This window comes from Myotis brandtii, unplaced genomic scaffold (assembly GCF_000412655.1).
Source record: "Myotis brandtii unplaced genomic scaffold, ASM41265v1 scaffold116, whole genome shotgun sequence".
In the NCBI taxonomy this organism is placed as follows: domain Eukaryota; kingdom Metazoa; phylum Chordata; class Mammalia; order Chiroptera; family Vespertilionidae; genus Myotis; species Myotis brandtii.
The window spans coordinates 2117877-2138455 of NW_005354010.1; the positions used below are offsets into that span (position 1 = coordinate 2117877).

The 20579-nt window shown below is 40.4% G+C and overlaps 1 protein-coding gene across 4 annotated transcripts in view; it reads right to left on the reverse strand.

The window, feature by feature from the left end:
- The window catches only part of TPP2 (tripeptidyl peptidase II), an 83969-nt gene extending 66989 nt beyond the window's left edge, over positions 1–16980 (reverse strand). For 3 of the 4 annotated variants that reach the window (XM_005858187.2, XM_005858186.2, XM_014528236.1), the window contains exons 1-3: positions 16721–16980; positions 7301–7429; positions 497–592 (exon numbers count right to left, since the gene is read on the reverse strand). In XM_005858187.2, the coding sequence (XP_005858249.1) occupies positions 497–592; positions 7301–7429; positions 16721–16885 (390 nt within the window). In that variant the 5' untranslated portion in view covers positions 16886–16980. Of the gene's footprint in view, positions 1–496; positions 593–7300; positions 7430–12122; positions 12143–16720 lie in introns of those variants that run through there. The other variant, XM_014528233.1, reaches the window with a different exon arrangement.
- Between the last annotated feature and the right edge of the window lie 3599 nt (positions 16981–20579).

Consider the following 20579-nt stretch of genomic DNA (forward strand, 5'->3'; position numbering starts at 1 on the left):
CTCTACTTCTCTAATGACAGATTTGTGCTTCCTATACTGCAGCTGCTTTAGGTTTGAGTAACACTTTCCTTAATACTAAATGATAACTAACTGGAATCAAGGCTAATCTATGGAAAAATAGGACAAATGGTCATAAAAGCTAAAAAGTATGGCTTTTAAATCAACTGTCTTTAATCGTTTTGAGGTTTAAAAAAAAAGTCTTTCAAAAATCCAATGAAAGCTATATGCCATTTCCCAGAAAAACACAAATGCACAAACATTTAATACAATTTCAGTGTATCGAGTTTCCCTAAGCTTATGCATGTGTTCAATATTAAGGACAGTGACTTTAATAGGTAAAATTCCATTGAACAGAATCTTTCTTTAAGAAGTCATTGTTTGAAAGTCTCCCATCATCCAAAATAATTAGAAGTTAGTGAGAATTAATAATTTTTTTCTTCAGTAGGAATAAAATTTGAGAAAGGAGATAAGTCAGTGATACTAGATTGAACATCACCTGTATCCTTTCCTTGAGGGCCTTTGGATAGAAGTCGTAGCCATTTTTTATGCCAATATGATATCTGCCTGAGGGATTTGTCCAGCTTGCAGGAATCTATAGAAAAAAAAGTAAATTATTGATGCACTAAATGCTTCCCAATTCCAACGACTTACTTACTGGAGAAAAATGTATTTCACTTCTATCCTAATGACTCAACTTGGGTGATTAGGCTCACATACTAGAGCACTATTTTTAATATTCTAAAGTGCCACTTAAATCTCTCTCTGGCTCCTTTTATCTCAGCCATAAATAAGATGGTTCAACTAGAATAGCCTTCATTTACACAATGCTTCATAGTTAATAAAGTGCTTTCAACATGTGCAACCTTATTAAATCACTAAGATCTTTAGTTCTTAAGTATCAAAGACACCTCACCTCTCCCTTCATCATTCTATTGCCCATCAAATAGTTGGGAGGGGAAGCAATTTACAGAACCTCTTAATCTTCGATTTCTCATTAATAACAAGAGCTTCATTGGGCTCTAAGATATAACAGAGATAATGTCTAGAAACTAAGTAAGAGCTCTTTGTGTTAGTAAGAAAAAAGTTCTATAAGATCATTTTAATTATATATAACACTAGAGGCCTGGTGCACAAAAATTCGTACACTGGAGGGCGGTTCCCTCAGCCTGGCCTGCCCCCTGGGATCCCTCAGGGGATGTCCTAAGCCACAGTCTGGCCCCACTCTGTGGGAAGTGACCAGGAAGATCAGGAGAAGGTGCTGCCCCCATCATTCCGCTGCTACTGCCAAAGCTGGCCACCGTTGCCAGGGCTACTGACCCTCAGCCCTGGCTTCTTAGCACTGGCCCCGCCTCCTGCCCACTTGTGTGTGTGTGGGGAGCAAAGGGGCCAGGCTGGCTGTGGGAGGGGCTGTGGGAGGTTGAGGCACCTAGGTCACACCCTGTCCAGCCTCTGCGGAGGCTCCAGGACCGCAGGCCGCCCCGCCTCTGCAGATGGAGGGGCCACGTGGCAGCGGGTGGGACCAGCCCGCCTCTCCCAGTGCCGCATCTGCAGATGGAGGGGCCACCCGGTGTGCGTGGGACTGGCCTGGGCCCTCGACACCGTTGCCTCTCTTGCGCCACCGGGCCTTGGCCCTCGCAGCTGCTATGACTTTGTCCGGAAGACGTCCGGTCTAATTAGCATATTACCCTTTTATTAGTATAGATTTAATAATAATCTTATCAACTATCTCAAAGTATTTAAAAATAACATTAAAGCTTTTAACTAACAGAATGATGTAAGCAGTATGGCCAGTTTTACAAATGGAGAAAGCAAAAAGAAATTAAATTGCTTGCCCAAATGGAAAAGTAGGAAAGAAAACTGGAATATGGTTCTATTATGGAAACCAAAATATTCAGCATAAAATTCAGAGTATGCAATTTACAGTCATATAAACCTGGCTATGAATCCAACCTCTTAACTAGGTGGGAACCACAGGCTTCTAGCTCCTCATGTTTAAAAGGAAGAAAATAATCCCTACCTTATGATTCTCATGAATAACAAAATGCACTGAACATCAACCAAGTTGAAATGTCAATAAGGAAAATGTGGAGGATTCAGACTCTTTGTAATCATAGGACCTATAATCACTAAAAACAGCTTTTAAATGTATATAAATTATGAGGTCAAACTCTCAACCACTCAGAGTTGGTTCACTCATCAATTCTCATTTATGCAATATCCTTAACCAACTCATCCCCACATCTCTCATCAAATTGTTCCCCAGATAAGAAAGTTTGGGATGAAATTTTCTCACAACTAAATAAGAAAAAAGAATCACTCACAAAAATTAAAAGATATACTGACCTTTTAAAAGCCTGCATATCAGTAATCATTTCTGAATGAATTGGACTGTCTGGATTATGAAACATTTCAACTATGTTGGCATATAAACTAGCACTTTTCATTCAAAACTGAACCTTCTTTAGACAATAGGAATTCTAAGCTCTAATGTTCTTGCAATAGCTGATGATGTAACAATAATAATAAAGTGTTGCAACAACAAAACGTTAAGTAGTCACTAGTTGGCAAATTCAAAGAATATTTAATCACAGGCGTGTTACTACACAATGGACTTTGTAACCCTAGGTTAGTGGCAACTTCTTTTACTAAGAGATTACAAAAAGCCCTGAACTATCAAAGGATTTAATGCATGGGTGGGAACCTTTTTTCTGCCACGGGCCATTTGGTTATTTAATAACATCATTCTTGGACCACACAAAATTATCCACCTAAAAATTAGCCTGCTAGTCAGGGTGATGTGGCTCAGTAGTTGAATGTCAACCTATGAACCAAGAGGTCACCAGTTCGATTCCAAGTCAGGGTACATGCCAGGATTGCAGGCTCTGTCCTCATTAGGGAGCATACAGGAGGTAGCTGGTCGATGTGTCTCTCTCATCAATGTTTCTCTCTCTCTCTCTCTCTCGAAAAATCAATAAAAACATATTTAAAAAAAATTAGCCTGCTATATTTGGTCAAACATTTAATTAAATCACCCCTTAATGCAGCGGTTCTCAACCTATGGGTCGTGACCCCTTTGGGGGTCGAACGACCCTTACATATTGTTTTTGTGATTAATCACTATGTTTTAATTATGTTTAATTTGTAACAATGAAAATACATCCTGCATATCAGATATTTACATTACGATTCAAAACAGTAGCAAAATTACAGTTATGAAGTAGCAACGAAAATAATTTTATGGTTGGGGGTTACCACAACATGAGGAACTGTATTAAAGGGTCACGGCATTAAGAAGGTTGAGAACCACTGCCTTAATGCCTTGTCAGGGCCAGACCAAATGATTTCTTGGGCCTTATATGGACCTCAGGCCAGATGTTCCCCACCCCTGATATTAGAATAAGTAATTACAAGAACTGTGAAATGAACAGCTGTTTATTTAATTACAATTACTTAAAATATGTGTAATATAGCCCTGGCCAGTGTGGTTCAGGTGGTTGGAGCAACATCCTGTGCACTGAAAGGTTGTGGGTTTGATTCCCCATCAGGGCACATACCTAGGTTTGATCCACAGTGAAGGCGCATATGGGAGGCAACCAATCGATGTTTCTCTCATATCTTTCTCTCTTTCTCTCTCTCTCTTTCTCTCTCTCTCTCTCTCTCTCTCTCTCGATGTTTCTCTCATATCTTTCTCTCTCTCTTTCTCTCTCTCCACTCCCCCTCTCCTCCCTTTCTCTCTCACACACACACACACACACACACACACACACACACATCCCCTTCTCCTCTCTCTAAAATCAGTAAAATATATCCTCTAGTGAGCATTAAAAATATTTAATTTTTAAAAATAAAGTATATGTAATACAATAAAAATAATCTGATAGACATAACTTATATTTATTTAAAAAAACCAAAATCTGCATGTTCCCTGCAACCAGATACTTTTGTTCTTAAAAGCTTTCTTTTTTATTTTATTTTATTTTTTTTTAAACCTCACTGGAAGATATGTTTACTGACTTTTAGAGAGAGGATGGGGGGAGAGAAAGAAAAACAAACATTGATGTGAGAGAGAAACATTGGTTGCCTCTTGTATGTGTCCTGACCAGGAATCAAACACACAACCTTTTGGTGTATGGGATGAAGATGAAGCTACAACCAAATGAGCCACCCAGCCAAGACAGCAACCAGATATTTTTCTTTCTTTCTTTTTTAAAAAATATATTTTATTGATTTTTTACAGAGAGGAAGGGAGAGGGATAGAGAATTAGAAACATCGATGAGAGAGAAGCATGGATCAGCTGCCTCCTGCACAACCCCTACTGGGGATATGCCTGCAACCAAGGTACATGCCCTTGACCGGAATCGTACCTAGGACCCTTGAGTCTGCAGGCTGACGCTCTATCCAGTGAGCCAAACCAGCCAGGGCCAGATATTTTTCTTTTCAAATCACTACTATGTACTTTCCTCATAGAATACTTTGCCACAAAAATTAAACTTAAAAAAAAAAATCAGAAATTATGGTTCTGATATCTAACCTTAACCAAGTTAGAATAAAGCTAACCATTCTTTATGAGGCAATTATGGAAAACGGCATTTTACCTATTTGAGTATTCTTTACAAATGAAGACATTTTCAGTCTCTTTAAAAATCAAAACTTTATATTTTGACCATTTTAAGTTGGTATCTTTAAAATGGTTTTAAATACATGATCACTATAACATAACAAGACTGATTGTCACACAAGAAACAGAATCTCTTAAATTAGTCATTACATCTCTTTTCCCTGGGTCTTTTAAAGATGCCTAACAAAATGAACATTTTCTTATGAGTCAAGTGTCATCCTTAGTGTTAATGTTCCATGCAGTGAAATCCTATTAAAGAGGTCTTTTTTGCCTCCAAACATCATCACTTTGGGTGTTAGGACTTCAACATATGAATTTTGGGGGCACACAAACATTCAGTCTGTAACACATGAAAAAGGAAGCAAAATATTATTGCCTGCTGTCTGCCTGTGATAGGCAGATTCTAAAATCACCCATGCCCTTGTATAGTATTCTCCGCTTGGTGAAGGCAGGATCTATGAATATCACTCCTGTGATTATGTTATGGTAAGTAATATGGCAAAGATGAAGGATAGTGCAGGTACAATTGTGGTCCCTAATCAAGTGACTGTGTTAATCAAAAGGGAGATTAGCTTTGTGGGTGTGACCTAATGGTGAGCTCTTTAAAAGAGAGACTGAGACCATTCCTGAGGTCAGAGAGATTCTTCTGCTGGCCTTCAATAAGCAAGCTATCAGGACAAAATATATTGTGTCAACAACCATGTGAACTTAGAAGAGGAGTCTCAGATGAGGCCACTGAACCCACCAACACTTGACTGCAGTCTTCTGAGACCATGAGCAAAGAGCCATGCCTGGACATCTGACCCATGGAAACAGTAAGATAAATGTAGGAATGTATATGATTTTAAGCTAATTTTTTGTTACTTTGTTATGCAGCACAGAAAACTAACTCATTGCCACAACAAACTTTTCCAGTAGATAATGCTCAAACATAATTCAGACAGATGGTAAAGAATGGAAAAAGTTAAACATAGCTCTTTACACACATAAATAACCACAAACTTATTTCCCAAACTAATTCTGCTTATTGGTTTAAAACAGGGGTCCTCAAACTACGGCCCGCGGGCCACATGCAAATACAAATATTGTATTTGTTCCCGTTTTGTTTTTTTACTTCAAAATAAGATATGTGCAGTGTGCATAGGAATTTGTTCATAGTTTTTTTTTAAACTATAGTCCGGCCCTCCAACGGTCTGAGGGACAGTGAACTAGCCCCCTGTTTAAAAAGTTTGAGGACCCCTGGTTTAAAAGATGAGTACTGAATAAAAATCAAATTCTTGCCAGCTAACAAACTCATTAGCTAATGCTTCATGAACTGGTCTATGTTTGTTTTCTAATAATTTTTCATATTTTTTGCTTATTCCAGCCTGTCTACCAATTATAAGAAACTAAAGACCTGGTGCACAAAATTCGTACACAGGGGTGGGGATGGGGGGGGTCCCCTTGGTCCAGCCGTGCCCTCTCACAGTCTGGGACCCCACGGGGGATGTCTGTCAACTTAGGCCCAATCCCTGGGGGAGCAGTCAGACATCCCTCTTGCAGTCCAGGGCTCTCGCAGTCCGGGACCCCTTGCTCCTTACCACCCGCCTGCAGCAGAGGAGGGAGAGGCTCCCACCACCATCACTGCACTCGCCAGCTGTGAGCCCAGGTTCTGGCTGAGTGGTGCTCCTGCTGTGGGAGTGCTCTGACCACCAGGAGGCAGCTCATGCATTGAGAGTCTGCCCCTTGGTGGTCAGTGCACGTCATAGCGACCAGTTGTTCCACCATACCATCAGTTTGCATATTAGGGTTTTATTATATGGTTAGATAAGACAAAGCTAATCACTTAAGTCTATAATTATTAAAGCCTAAATATTTCATGTTCAAGTTCCCAGAAGGGCTAGGAAAAGATGAAGGCAAAACTGTCATCTGGTTACTTTTCCCATTTGTCTATTCAAAACTTGAAAGTTTAACAATCTGGCAATCACACTGGGAAACACACACATACACACACACACACACACACACACACACCCATTCTAAGCCTGCTATCAAACAACAAAACAATGACTTCCTCAAAGATGGTCCCTATCAACCCTCACCCTCCTGGTATTCATGCCATTGTAAAATCCCCTCCCCTTAAGTGTGTGCTGGAATTAATGACTCACTTCTAATGAAAAGAACATGGTCAAGTGTCACTTCCAAGATTAAGAACATGACAGAAATAATAGAATATCACTTCTAAGATTAATTTATAAAAAGACCATGGCCTCCATCTTGGGGATTCTTTCTTGGGAGTCCATCCCAGGGGGAAGAGAGCTACATGTTGTGAAGGAGACTCATGGAGAGGTCTAAGTAGCAAAGAATAAGTCTGCCAATAACCACTTGAGCAAGCTTGAAAACTGAATCCCTTCCCCAACAAAATGGAGCATTCCGATGAAACTGCAGCCCTGACCAAGAACAAGCTCAGAAGAGATCTCGAATGAGAGGCACGCAGCTGAGTCACATCCAGATTCCTGACTCACAGACACTGAGATAACAAATATTTATTGTTATAATCATGAAGTTTTAGAGTAATTTGTTATACAGTAATAGCTATCTAATACTCACCATACCATCAAATATAAGCTAAAATTATTAGTTTGAGATGACAATACAAAAAATGAAAAGAAAAAAATCCATGAAAAGATAAAAGCTCCAACCTGAAGCACTCTTCCTGAGAGGCCAATAATTTCACCATCTTTTGGCTCTACTACTGTAGCAGTATTCACATCACCACTTCCTGTTGTGTCAATGATATCAACAAGCTTTGGTTTTCCATCAGATGTAACCTAAAAATTAAAGAGAATTAAAATATGAGTTATAGTTTTAAGTTTTTTTCCTTAAAAAAACGTCAATCCTCGTGTGTATGTGTGTGCACGCGCGCGCGCAGAGGTACACATATATAAAACATCCTATAAAAATCTGCATTTGTTATAAAAAGAACTGAATTGTTTTAAGCCAAAAGTCTGATAATACTAAAAAGAAAATTTACTCATAGGAAACACCACAGAATCCTTCAAGTGGTTTCACATACTTGGTTAATAAATATATACTGAGCATTTACTATAGACCACACTTTGTTTTAGGGTTGGGAATATAATAATGATCAATACACAAAAATCCCTGACCTCACAGATCTTATATTAAACAGTCACTAAACAAGTAAAAAATATAACACATCAGTTGGTGATAACTACTATGGAGACAAGTTAAGCAGGAAAAGGGCACAGGAAGTATGGGAGTTTTTATTTTAATCAAGATGGTCAAAAAGGTATCACCAAAGAGGTAACACTTGAAAAAAGATCTGAAGGTGAGCTTGGAGCTACACAAGACCAAAACTTTAGGGGGAAAATGTTTAATAACATGTCATTATTGGATGCCATAATAAGCACTCAAACTTCATAAATATCCAAATTCAAACTTAACACTAAAACTTGTTTCTCACCAGGCTTTGCCATCTCAGGAAATCAACATACAAGCCAGAAACTTAAAAGTCCTTCTCTGGCTCTTTAGTTTATCCCCCACATCAAATCTGTCAGGAAGTCCTCTTAATTCTACTTCTAAAATATAATTCAAATCCACCCTCTTCTCTTGATTTTCACTATCAGTACCCTCCACTAACCATGCTTTCTTGCCTTCATACTAAAATGCCAGTGTCTCCCAGTGTCCATTCTTGGCCCCCACAGAAATTAATATCCAAACAAACTGTATTATGCCAGTCCTCCACTGAACACCCTGCTATGGATTCACTGTGTGATCAATATAAAAAGCCTTTGCCATATGTAACCCTACAAGAGATCCCACCTCAGAGCAAAAGATTCACAAAGACTAAAAGTGAATGGGTAGAAAAATATATTGCATGCAAATGGAAATGAAAAAAGCTGGGGTAACAATACTCCTATTTGACAAAATAAACTTCAAACTAAAAGCCATAAAGGAGACAAAGAAGGTCATTACATAATATTTAAAGATATCGATCCAACAAGAAAATATAACCTTTGTAAACATATATGCACCCAATATAGGTGCACCTAAATATATTTAATAATAATAATTTAAAACAACAACACCTCTTAGAAAACTTTAAGGGAGAGACTGACAGCAATACAGGTATAGTAGGGGACTTTAACACCCCACTCACAGCCACTGGATAGATCTCCCAGATGAAAAAAGTCAACTATAAGAATTAGAAAGAGAACAACAAAAGCCCAGAGTAAGTTGAAGGAAGGAAATATTAAATATCAGAGCAGAAAAAAATGACACAGAGGCTAAAAAAACACACAACAAAATATCAATAAAATAAAGAGTTTGTTATTTGAAAAGATAAACAAGATTGATGAACTGCTAGCCAGGCCCATCAAGAAACAAAGAGAGAGAACTCAAATAAAATCAGAAATGAAAGAGCTGAAGTAACAACTGACATCACAAAAATACAAAGGATTGTAAGAAAATACTACAAACAACTATATGCCAGTAATTTGAACAACCTGGGTAAAATGGACAAATTCCTAAAAATATAAAATCTTCCAAAACTCAATCAAGAAGACGCAGAAAACCTAAATAGACCTATTATAAGAACAAATAAAATTGAAGCAGTAATCAAAAAAACTCCCAGCAAACAAAAGTCCTTAAGTCTGTATGGCTTCACAGGTGAGTTTTACCAAACATTCAAATAAGAGGTAACACCTAGCTGCCTCAAACTATTCCAAAAATTCTAGAGGGGTGAAGACATCCAAGCTCTCTTTATGAGACCAGCATTATCCTAATTCCAAAACCAGATAAAGATATCACAAAGAAAATTACAAGCCAATAACCCTGTCAAACATAGATGCTAAAATCCTCAACAAGTTATTACAAATCAGATCCAGCAATATATTAAAAAGCTCAGACACCATGACCAAGTGGGATTTATTCCAGGGAAGCAAGACTGTTACAATATATGCAAATCAATAAACGTGATTAATCACATAAACAAAATGAAGGATAAAAACACATGATGATTATCAATAGACACAGAAAAGCATTCAACAAAATCGAGTATCCATTTATTATAAAGACTTTCAGGAAAGTGGGAACAGAGGGATCATACCTTAACATAACTACTACTATGTATAACAAACTTACAGCCAACATTATATTCAATGGGAAAAAACTAAATGTGTTTCCCTAAAGAACAGGAACAAGACAGGGCTGTCTTCTTTCACCACTCTTATTCGCCATAGTACTGAAAGTCCTAGCCACAGCGATCAGACAAGAAAAAATAAAAGAGGCAACCAAACTGGAAAGGAGGAAGTAAACCTGTCATTATTCACAGATGACATCTTATTGCACATAGAAAACCCTAAAGACTCCACCAAAACACCCCCCAAATTTTTTAAAATATATTTTTATTGATTTCAGAGAGGAAGGGAGAAGGAGAGAGAGAGATAGAAACATCAATGATGACAGAGAATCATCAACCACAGCCTCCTGCATACCCCCTACTAGGGAACAACAAACCCACAACCTGGGCATGTGCCCTTGACCAGAATCGAGCCCAGGACCCTTCAGTCCGCAGGCCGACGCTCTATACACTGAGCCAAATCAGCAAGGGCAACCCTGCTAAATTTAATAAATGAATTCCACAAAGTAGCAGGATATAAAATTAACATCCAGAAATGGATGGCATTTTTTATATACCACTCAAAAAGAGAAACTAAAAAAAAAAAACAATCTTATTTACCATTGCAACAAAAACCTAAGAATACTAGTAAACTTAACCTCAGAGATACAAAAATTTGTACTAAAAAAATTGTAAGACATAGGGAAAAAATAGAGAAAGATACAAACAAGTAGAAACATATACCATATTCATAGATTGGAAGAATTAACATCATTAAAATGTCCATACTACCTAAAGCAATCTATAGATTTAATGCAATCCCAATTAAAATACAAAAGGCATATTTCACAGATTTAGAACAAATATTCCAAAAATGTATATGGAACCACAGAAGGCTGTGAATAGCCTCAGCAATCTTGAGGAAGAACAAAATGGGCGGGATCACAATATAAGTCAAACTATACTACAATGCCATTGTAATCAAAACAGCCTGGTACTGGCACAAGAACAGGCATATAGACCAACGAAACAGAACAGAGAACCCAGGAATCAGCCCAAGTCATTATGCCCAATTAATATTTGACAAAAGAGGCAAGAGCATACAATGGAGTAAGGATATGATCTTCTCTTTAATAAATAAGGTTGAGAAAATTGGACAGGTACATGCAAAAATGAAACTAGACTATCAATTTGCATCACACACGAGAATAAACTCAAAATGGATAAAATATTTAAATTAAGTCACAAAAGCAAAAAATCCTAGAAGATAGGCGGCAAAATTTCAGATGTCTCACATAGCAGTATTTTCATTGATACATCTCCTAGGGCAAGAGAAACAAATAAACAAATGGGAATACATCACACTAAAATGCTTCTACAAAGCAAAATAAACCATCAACAAAATGAATAGGGAACCCACTTTATGGAAGAACATTATTTGCCAATGACAGATCTAATAAGGGGTTAATTTCCAAAATATGTAAAGAATTCATACAACTTAACAAAAGGAAAACAAAAAAATCCAACTAAAAGATGGGCAAGGGACCTAAATAGACACTTCTCCAAAGAGGACAGATGGCCAAGAGACATAAGAAAAAATGCTCAAAGTTACTAATTATCAGAGATATGCAAATTAAAACTACAATGAGGTATCACCACACACCTGATAGAATGGTTACTATCAAAAAACCAACAAACAAATGCTGGCCAGGAAGTGGAGAAAAGGAAACCCTAGTACACTGCTGGTGGGAATGCAGACTGATGCAGCCACTGTGGAAACAGTATGGAGTTTCCTCAAATAATTAAAAATGGAACTGCAGTTTGACTAGCAATCCTACTTCTGGGAATATATCTTAAGAATCCTGAAACACCAATCAGGAAGAATGTATGCACGCCCCTGATCACAGCAGTGTTATTTATAACTAGAGGCCCAGTGCACAATATTTGTGCACTGGGGGGTGGGGAGAAGGGTCCCTGGGGAAGGGTTCAGCCCGGCCTGCGCCCCCCTCTCATCCGGGACCCCTTGCTCCTTACTACTTGGCTCGCTGCTCCTTAGCGCTGCGGCAGAAACGGGATAAGCTCCTGCCACTGCAGCTGGGCTCACCAGCCGTGAGCCCTGCTTCTGGCTGAGCACACTGACCACCAGGGGGTAGCTCCTGCATTGAGCGTCTGAACCCTGGTGGTCAGTGCAGGTCATAGCAACTAGTTGTTCTGCTGGTAGTTCTGCCATTAGGTCGATTCGCATATTAGGCTTTTATTATATAGAATAATTAAGAAGTGGAAACAGCCCAAGTGCCCACCAGTAGATGAGTGGATAAAAAAGCTGTGGTACATTTACACAATGGAATACAGGGTGCTGAAAAGAAAGAAGGATTTCTTACCCTTTGTGACAGCCTGGATGGACTTGGAGATTATTATGCTAAATGAAATAAGACAAAGACAAAGAGCACATGATCTCACTTATTTGTAGAATCTAATGAACAAAATAAACTGACTAACAAAATAGGTCCAGAGGCATGGATGCATGGAACAGACTGACAGGCTCCAAAAGGATGGTGGCGGGAAGAAAGGGAAGAGATTAACCAAAGAACAGATATGCATATATGCATAGACAATGGACACAGACAATAAATAGTGTGGTAAAGACCTGGGGAGGGCAGGAGCTGGTTGGATGGGGGCAAAGGCCAGGCTAATGGGGAACATATGTAATACTCTGCAATACTATCAACCATAAAATAGAATAATAATAAAAAATAAATTTTAATTTTAAATGCTCTGTAGTTAAGGTATAACTGAAAGGAGAGGAAAAGTCACTAGGCACACATTTTTTCCTTATAAGGCAAAGCAAGGGAGTGGCTGGTGGACTCCAAATCTCACTCCAATCATGTTGCCATGGAAAACCAGGGGCTGATAGCTTTGTTAGGGGCTGCACAGCTGTGATTTTTATGTATGGTAGTTCTCAATCTAAATGTTTATTCTTTGGGAGCTGTCTATACAAGTATTTTAATACAGTGGGGCCTTGACTTACGAGTTTAATTCGTTCCTTGACGGAGCTCATAACTCAAATTACTCGTATGTCAAATCTTAAAGTGAACGAGTGAGACATGTGATGCTGGGCTGATGTTGTGGCGTTCACTGTGACGTTCGCTGCGCCAACTAGCGGCGGGGTATCTGAAGCTGGCTCGTAACCCAAATTTTAGCTCGCAACTCAAAGCAAAAAATCGGCCGAGAGACTGCTCGTATCTCGAAAAACTCGTTAGTCGGGACACTCGTAAGTCAAGGCCCCACTGTAGTACTAAGAATACAAATCACCTTTCTCATTTAATGAGTAAACAACTTGAGATCAAGTAATCACAAGAGATCACTAACAGTCAGACACAGATCCCTCTCATTAGAAACCTCATTATCAGCATGTAGGAAGAAAGCCTAATGCGATTTAATGGCTTAACATGTACTATTTTTTAAAAAACTTTACTTTATTTCAGAGAGGAAGCCAGAGGGAAAGAGAGACAGAAACATCAATGATGAGAGAGAATCATTGATTGGCTGCCTCCTGCACGTCCCCTACTGGGGATCAAGCCCACAACCTAGGCATGTGCCCCTGACCAGAAACAAACCTGGGACCCTTCAGTCCGCAGGCTGACACTGAGCCAAACCAGCTAGGGCAACACCTACTATTGACAGGGCTTTACTTACTAGGATCTCTCTCTCATTCAAAAATGTCTTATATATGCTATTTTCTATCCATGTACTTCTTACTTCACCATTAGACGAAAGCAACCACTGCACTGGAGATAATAAGTCAAAAAAAGGAATTTAGAATTAGGAATGAGAAGTTTTAAAACAGCAAACCCGCTGAGAATTTTGCAATGGAGTTCTGGGAGAAGGAAAGAAGGAAATTGAACTTCTGACATTAGAACTATATCCCTCATCTTTCAGGAGAGGGAGCTGTCACAGGAGAAGGAGGGACTGAAGAAGACAGGGACAGTTATTTTGAGTAGAGCTAAAGTAATCAACCCCGTGTACTTTGGGTGGGAGACTGAGAAATGCTTACTGGCCCATCAAGCTCGCTGCACAAAACATAAAATGTCCAAAGGTTTTCCCCAAAAGTCAAGTTCCTTTTTATCTCCACTGAAATAGTTATGGTAGAGGAGTTGGTAAGGCTTGGGAAGCATCCATTAAACATTTGTAGAAGACCAAAACAAAAGGGGGGAAGGGCTCACAAATTATCACAAACAAAACAACATGAATGTATGAATATTTACCTGAAATTTCATGGAAGATAATGACAATATTGTCTTAAGCAAGGAAAGATAGTTTATAAATAAATACTATTAAATGACTATCATTCTGAAAACGTAATGAACAAATCAGGCTTTGCTTTCGAAAAGCTTACAATCCAGTTAAAAAAACAGATGATTAAAGAGATAGCTGCTGTGTAGGACAATGAATAACAAAGGTAAAGACAGAATCTATAAAAGCATTTAAGAACACAAAACCCAGTTTGGGGGAATAAGGGAAGGTTAACTGAAGAAGAATAAAAATCAAAATGAATTATATAGCACCCATTAGTAACCAATTATATATAATGATATTTTTATTATATTTTAGTAAATAAAAATAGACAGACTTTTTTAGGACTACATGCAACCTCTTTCCCCATTTTATCTCCATGATAAAATTATTTATCTCTATGATACATTTTATCCATTCAGCAAAAATAGTCAATGCCACACATGTGATTCTGAATAAAATTAGACATATGCTTTCGGGGAATTTTAACATAACCAGGAAAAAGGTATGTAAACAGAATAAATACTGAAATGAAACATCCTCAGTGCCATATGGGTATATGAACAAATTGCTATGATTTGATTTTTATAGAGAGAGGAAAAGAGAGGGAGAGGGAAAAACATTGATGTGAGAGTGAAACACTGATCAGCTACCTCCTGCATTTGCTCCACGCATGTGCCCTGACCAGGTTCCAACTGGCAACCTTTTGGTACACAGGACTACACTCAACCAACTGAGCCACACCAGCGGGGCCATTACATGGAAATATCTAATGCATATTTATCCTCCAGACAGTTGGGTGATTTAAGACCCAGTATAAACTCCTTTAACTAAATATCCTCGCTTAAAAAAAGTAGTGTTTAACACTTTTCTCGAGCACTTTAAAAAGTCACATGTAATTAACCTCAATCAACTTCATAGTGACACTGGGGGATGAGAATTACTGTTACTGTACAGAGAGTAATGAAATAATTTGGTAAGCAGGCATGGGAAATTCTACTGAAGTAATTTTACTGAGATGGTACTCATCTAAACTCTTCTGATCCTGTTGTTATCCTGACAAAGAACCAGTGAACCATTTACCCCAGCTGTGCTCTTCCCACTTACCCCTATAAAAAGTATACATATTGCCCTGGCGGGGGTGGCTCAGTTGGTTGGAAGAGTCCTCTCCTACACCAAAAAGGTGGCCAGTTCCATTCCAGGTCAGGGCACACACCCAGGTTTCCGGTTGGATCCCCGGGCGGGTGCATGGGGGAGGCAATCAATCAATGTTTTCTCACACTGATGTTTCTCTCTCTTTCTCTCTCTCTCCCTCCCTCCCTCCCTCCCTCCCTTCCTCTAAAAAACAATAAAGAAAAAAGGTAAACATACTATACCACAACAGAATGGAAACCATTACTGCTCGGTAATAAAGCCTCAATGAGGTTAGAGCTGTCATTGTTATACTAGAACAACTAATTGTACCACTAGGGCTACCAGGAGGGGGCCCCGTACCTGCTCTTCTGATTCACCAAGCTGCCCGGTTTGTGTTATACTCCAGAGTGCTGCTGAAGAATTAACAGGAGGAACCAGAGGTTCCCTTTTCCCCCTGCATTACGTCCTAGCCTCCAAAAACGATACCTCAGTTATTAGAAAGCACAGTCCAGGGGAGGGAGAGGCATGGGAGGAAGAAGAGAATTATTTAATTTCAGCGTTTAGTGTAGAAAGGAGGGTTAAGAAACACAGATGAAGAACTGAAATAAGGGAGAGATCAGCACACACTAGGATTATCCAGGTTAGACTTTTAGGGAGATGGATCTTGAACGAGATCAGTGAAATGGTTTATTACTGGATTTCAGTAACAGGCTAAGACTAAATTTACATAAGTCAAACTTTGAAAACTTTAGGCAGAATACGTCTAATCCAGAGACACATCCTTTAAAATTACCTTTCAGGATGGCACCCTGGTCTCACGATTAAAAAGCTGCCTAAGGCAAAACTAAGTCATGGTTAAGTTTTTATGAAAGTATGCTGTCTTATATTTGGAGGCTAAAAATATACCTAAGTCTAATTTAATCAAGTCTGAAGTTCTCCAAAACCAAACTAAATTAAAGTTGTTCTTATGTCAAATAAAGACTAAGTAAGCCATGCGTCTCGGTGACCCTAAACCAGTGGGTTGCAGAAGATGGGTTAAAATAGAATACAGAAAAGTACCAGAGGAAACAATTCCGGAAGTTGACCGCATTATCTCCGTGAAACCCGGCTTTCGTGTTTCAAGATAAACAATTCTTACCAAAACCAACCTCCCAAACTCAGCAATAAAAATTGAGTTCTGGTAGGTCATTTGCCCCCTTTCTTCCCCCCACCCCCACCCCCAACATATAACAAGAATTGTAAAAACCCTCATTTGAAAAGAGACACTGGCCGGCGCCCGGGGCACGAGGGACCTGCGGAGGAAGGGAGAGTGATGGGCGGGTTCTTTCTGTATCCTTTCCTTGAGAGCCTTTGGATAGAAGTCATAGCCATTTTTTATGCTAATATGATATCTGCCTGAAGGATTTGTCCAGCTTGCAGGAATCTGATGCACTCTTCCTGAAAGGCCAATAATTTCACCATTTTTTGGCTCTACTACTATAGCAGTATTCATATCATCACTTCCTGTTGTGTCAATGATATCAACAAGTTTTGGTTTTCCATCAGATGTAACCTGCATGCCCGGGGGCCCGGGGTCAACCCCCGTGTCCAGGACGGCGATGAGCACCCCCCGCCCGTCATACTCCGGGTAGCGACAGAGGAAGGAGGCGGCCCCGGTCTCTTTCTTGGGCAGCAGGCCGTGGAAGGGGAAGGGCTCCTCGGCGGCGGCGGCGGCCATGGACGCAGGCTGGAAGACGAGGAAAAGGCAAACTGCCAGGCTGCGCGCGGAAGACAGGCGCGAGGACACCCGGGCGGCCGCGGGCCTTGGCGAGGGCGAGGGGCGGGACCAGCCGCCCGCCAATCCCGGCTCGCCAGGGTGCGGCGGCCAATCAGGAGCGGAACGTCTGCTAACGGCGCGCACTCAGGAACGCTGCGGAGTGCGGCCCGCGCCGCAGAGGAGGAGGCGGAGTCTGGGAACTGGCTGGGGCGTTCGGGGCTGGAACCTGGGGCCTTAAAGGGACTGACACGCGGAACGGGCTGGAGCGGGCTGGCCTCCAACCCAAAGGTTCGTGTGTCTCGGGCGGAACCACTCCTGTAGGGACGGGGTGGGAAATGGGCCAACATTCTGGAGTATGGGGACCTCCCCCCCGACCCACCCACCCCCAGTCTCCCGCGCTGGCGAGCGATGGTTTCCGAACTTGAGGTTGTGGACGAAACTTTTCTCCGGTCAGTTTGCGCTTCTACAACAGTTGACAGAAAAGGGAGTCAACTCATGCACGTTAACCCACTAGAAGTCGTTGGGCCTCAGCAAAACTCCGGGCGTACATTTTTAAAAGAGAGTTCTTTGATCCCGTGGCGTGCGTTCCCCCGCCTGCCTGGCGTGTGCCCCTGTGCCCGGCCGGGAGGAATGGGGGTGAGGTCCCAGCTGCAGTCAACAGGAAGTGAGCTGTGCCTTCAGTCCTCCTGGCCGGCAGCAAAAGGTGAACCTGAAGTGGATCCTTCCTATCCTCGTTGCTTCTGAAAAACATTTTTTTCCTTCTCTTTAAATTGCAGTTCTTGGTTGCTCCTTAAGGTTCTCCATCCACGCAATTATAGAGTCATAATTGGCAGTTTTTCAGATTTACGGTGGCGGCTACCAATTGTTCCATGATGCACTAGTAGCCCTTTAATGATCTTTATGTCTGTATTTATGCCAGGATAATGTGTGTGTGAGTGTGTGTCCAGGACTTCTTTGGCAACCCCGCGAGGTTTACGGATTCCTTTTCAGAGCAATGTTTTTAAACACATAAAATGAAATGTATGATTACAAAGAAATTATGTTGAAATATAGTTATCAAATATATTAAAACCACCTTTGTTAAATAGCGATTGTTTTATATATGTGTATATAGTTGTATGTGTGCTTCAAATACCAGTAGCTAGAACCAAATCTAATAAGCTTCCACAACTTCAAAATAGTGAAGAGCATAAATTATATTTGGAAACATCTGTAACAATCGTGCTATAAGACACTGATTTTTATTGGTGACAAAGTAACGAACAGTAACTGCTAGTACTACTCTGGTTATTGCCTATATTCCTAGTTGAAGGAAAGTAATTAAGAGGTTAGTGGAAATATTTTTTTTCCTACACAAGTTTTTGAACCCCTTGGATTCTATCATGGATCCTAGGTGTAAGGGAAGGCCTGTGTAGGCCTTTTTCCAACCCATGGGATTTAGGAGATCCTCCATGAAGTCCCCAAAATTACTGATACGGCTGGGCAGTAGTTTTAATTGATTACTTGACAATTTATTCATTTTATAAGTCTCAGAGAATCATGTTCTCTTTAGTGGAGAGGAAAAGGAAAATGCAGTAGTTAATGTTTTCCTTCCTATTCCCAACAGTGTGTGTTACCTCTAGAAAAGAACTTCAAACTAACAGGCGAGAAAAGAGAAAGACAAACTCTTAGGAGACATTCAAAGAGAACGTACACTGACAGAATAGAATAGCTCCCAATTTCAAATTAACCATAGTCCAATCACTTCATTTTACAGATGAGAAGGCAAAGCTAGACAGGTTAACTGACTGCCATAGATTACAAAATGGGTTATTGAAAGAGCTGCATTTCTGTTCTCACGATTTTACCCCCAGTATTTTCTACCACACCAGTTGTTCGGATGAGGAACTGTTCATTATTAAATCATTAGACTCCTGTAACAGTGTTGCTCAAAAAAAAATTTTTTTATGGATCCCATAAAAATGTTTTAGAAAAGTTCTGGATTGACTCCATAAAAGAAGATGAGTCTACAGGTGCTGAGCAGGGTTATTAGGGACTGGACATTGTAGACATCAGTCATTCTTGGGGTCGCCAGGAGTTGAGCTGCCTCAAGGGCACATGACACACACATTTTATATAACCCCTGAAATCTCTTAAACTATATATTCAGTCCTCTGTTCTTGTCTTCAAAACCCAGTATTCTCCACATTATGAGTTTACACCTCTTCTTTGATGTAATGACATGCTCAGCTAAGGGAAGTCTTTCAATGCTTTATCTGTGCAAATTGACAAACAGCTTGACAGTTCATTGGCTATTGGAAGGGAACAAGTAGAGGATATTTGGAATAAACAATTAAGACAGAGATAAATAAAACAAGGGCTTAGGAATGGGAGGAGGAGGAAGGGGAGGACAGGACACAACAGGTCAGTCACTCTATCTGGGCTACAGTAATAGGCAAGACACTCAAGAACCTCCCACCTTGCGTTGTGCAAAGCAGGAAATGCGGGACCAGGTGTTCTTGATGCCCACCTCCCTTTGCCATCACCTGCCAGCTGAGGCTGCAAGCCAGTGCAGCATTAGGGAGAGGCAAAAGCTTCCCATGACTCACCTTCTTTGTAACTATTGCTGCACCATATCATTTAGAGAAATGGTTATCCTCACCCGAGGATATTTTTTCCATTGATTTTTAGACAGAGTCCGGGGGCAGGCGGGGGTGGAGAGGAGGTGGGAGAGAGATGTGAGACATGTGGATTGGTTGCAGGTGTCCAGGCCTGGGCAGGGAAGGAACTCAGGACCGGACCTTTCAGTGTAAGGTCTGACGCTCTGACCACTGAGCCACATCGGCCAGGGCGAGAATATCTTTTAATCAAGCTCTGAAACCATGGCAAGCATGTCAAACTCGTGGCCCACAGGCCGCATGCCTTGTTTATTTGGCCCATGTTAGCCTTTGAGTTGTGTGTATGGAAAATAGTCCACTGCAGAGACTGTGAAATCCTGCGCAGCATTTGCCGCGAGGCCACTCCTCCCACGGGCAGCTCCCAGGCAGTCATTGAGTGAAGTAGGAACACTAGGGCTGATCAATTCCTGGGAGATGGGGAACTTCTTTGACAGCTGATTTAGGCTGAAGGATTCCCCACCTGCTTTGCTAAAAGCCGTTTCTAGACTCCACATGTTAGTCTAGGTCAGGGGTGGGCAACCCCTGGCACGCGTGCCAAACATGGCACGCCAGTAACTTTTGCTGGCACGGGAAACCCTCTCTTATAATCTTCCATTTACAATTTTTTTCTTAATAATCGACTTTTTTATTTTTCAGATAAATTCAGTGTAGGTGCATCTTAGATAAATAATTTTACATAACAAGTTATCTTAAAGACCATAGACATGGATTGACGAGAGAGGGGAAGAGCAATTTCTATGCCTCTGCCTTAACTCTCCCTGCCTTCCTAGATCCGACCAGTGTTTTGGTTTCATCCACATACGCTTGTGAATCTTTGTTCTCAGTGATGAATTTTGTTAAGTCTCATAATAGGAGTAGCCTGACGGATGAAAGTAGTAGCTCGTGCATATCTCTGAAGGTCACGAAATATAAACCTGATGTAAAATCTCTGTCATCAGTGATGCAGCAGCAAAAGTCCCACTGATAATATCAAACGGAGTCATAAAGTTTTCTGTCGG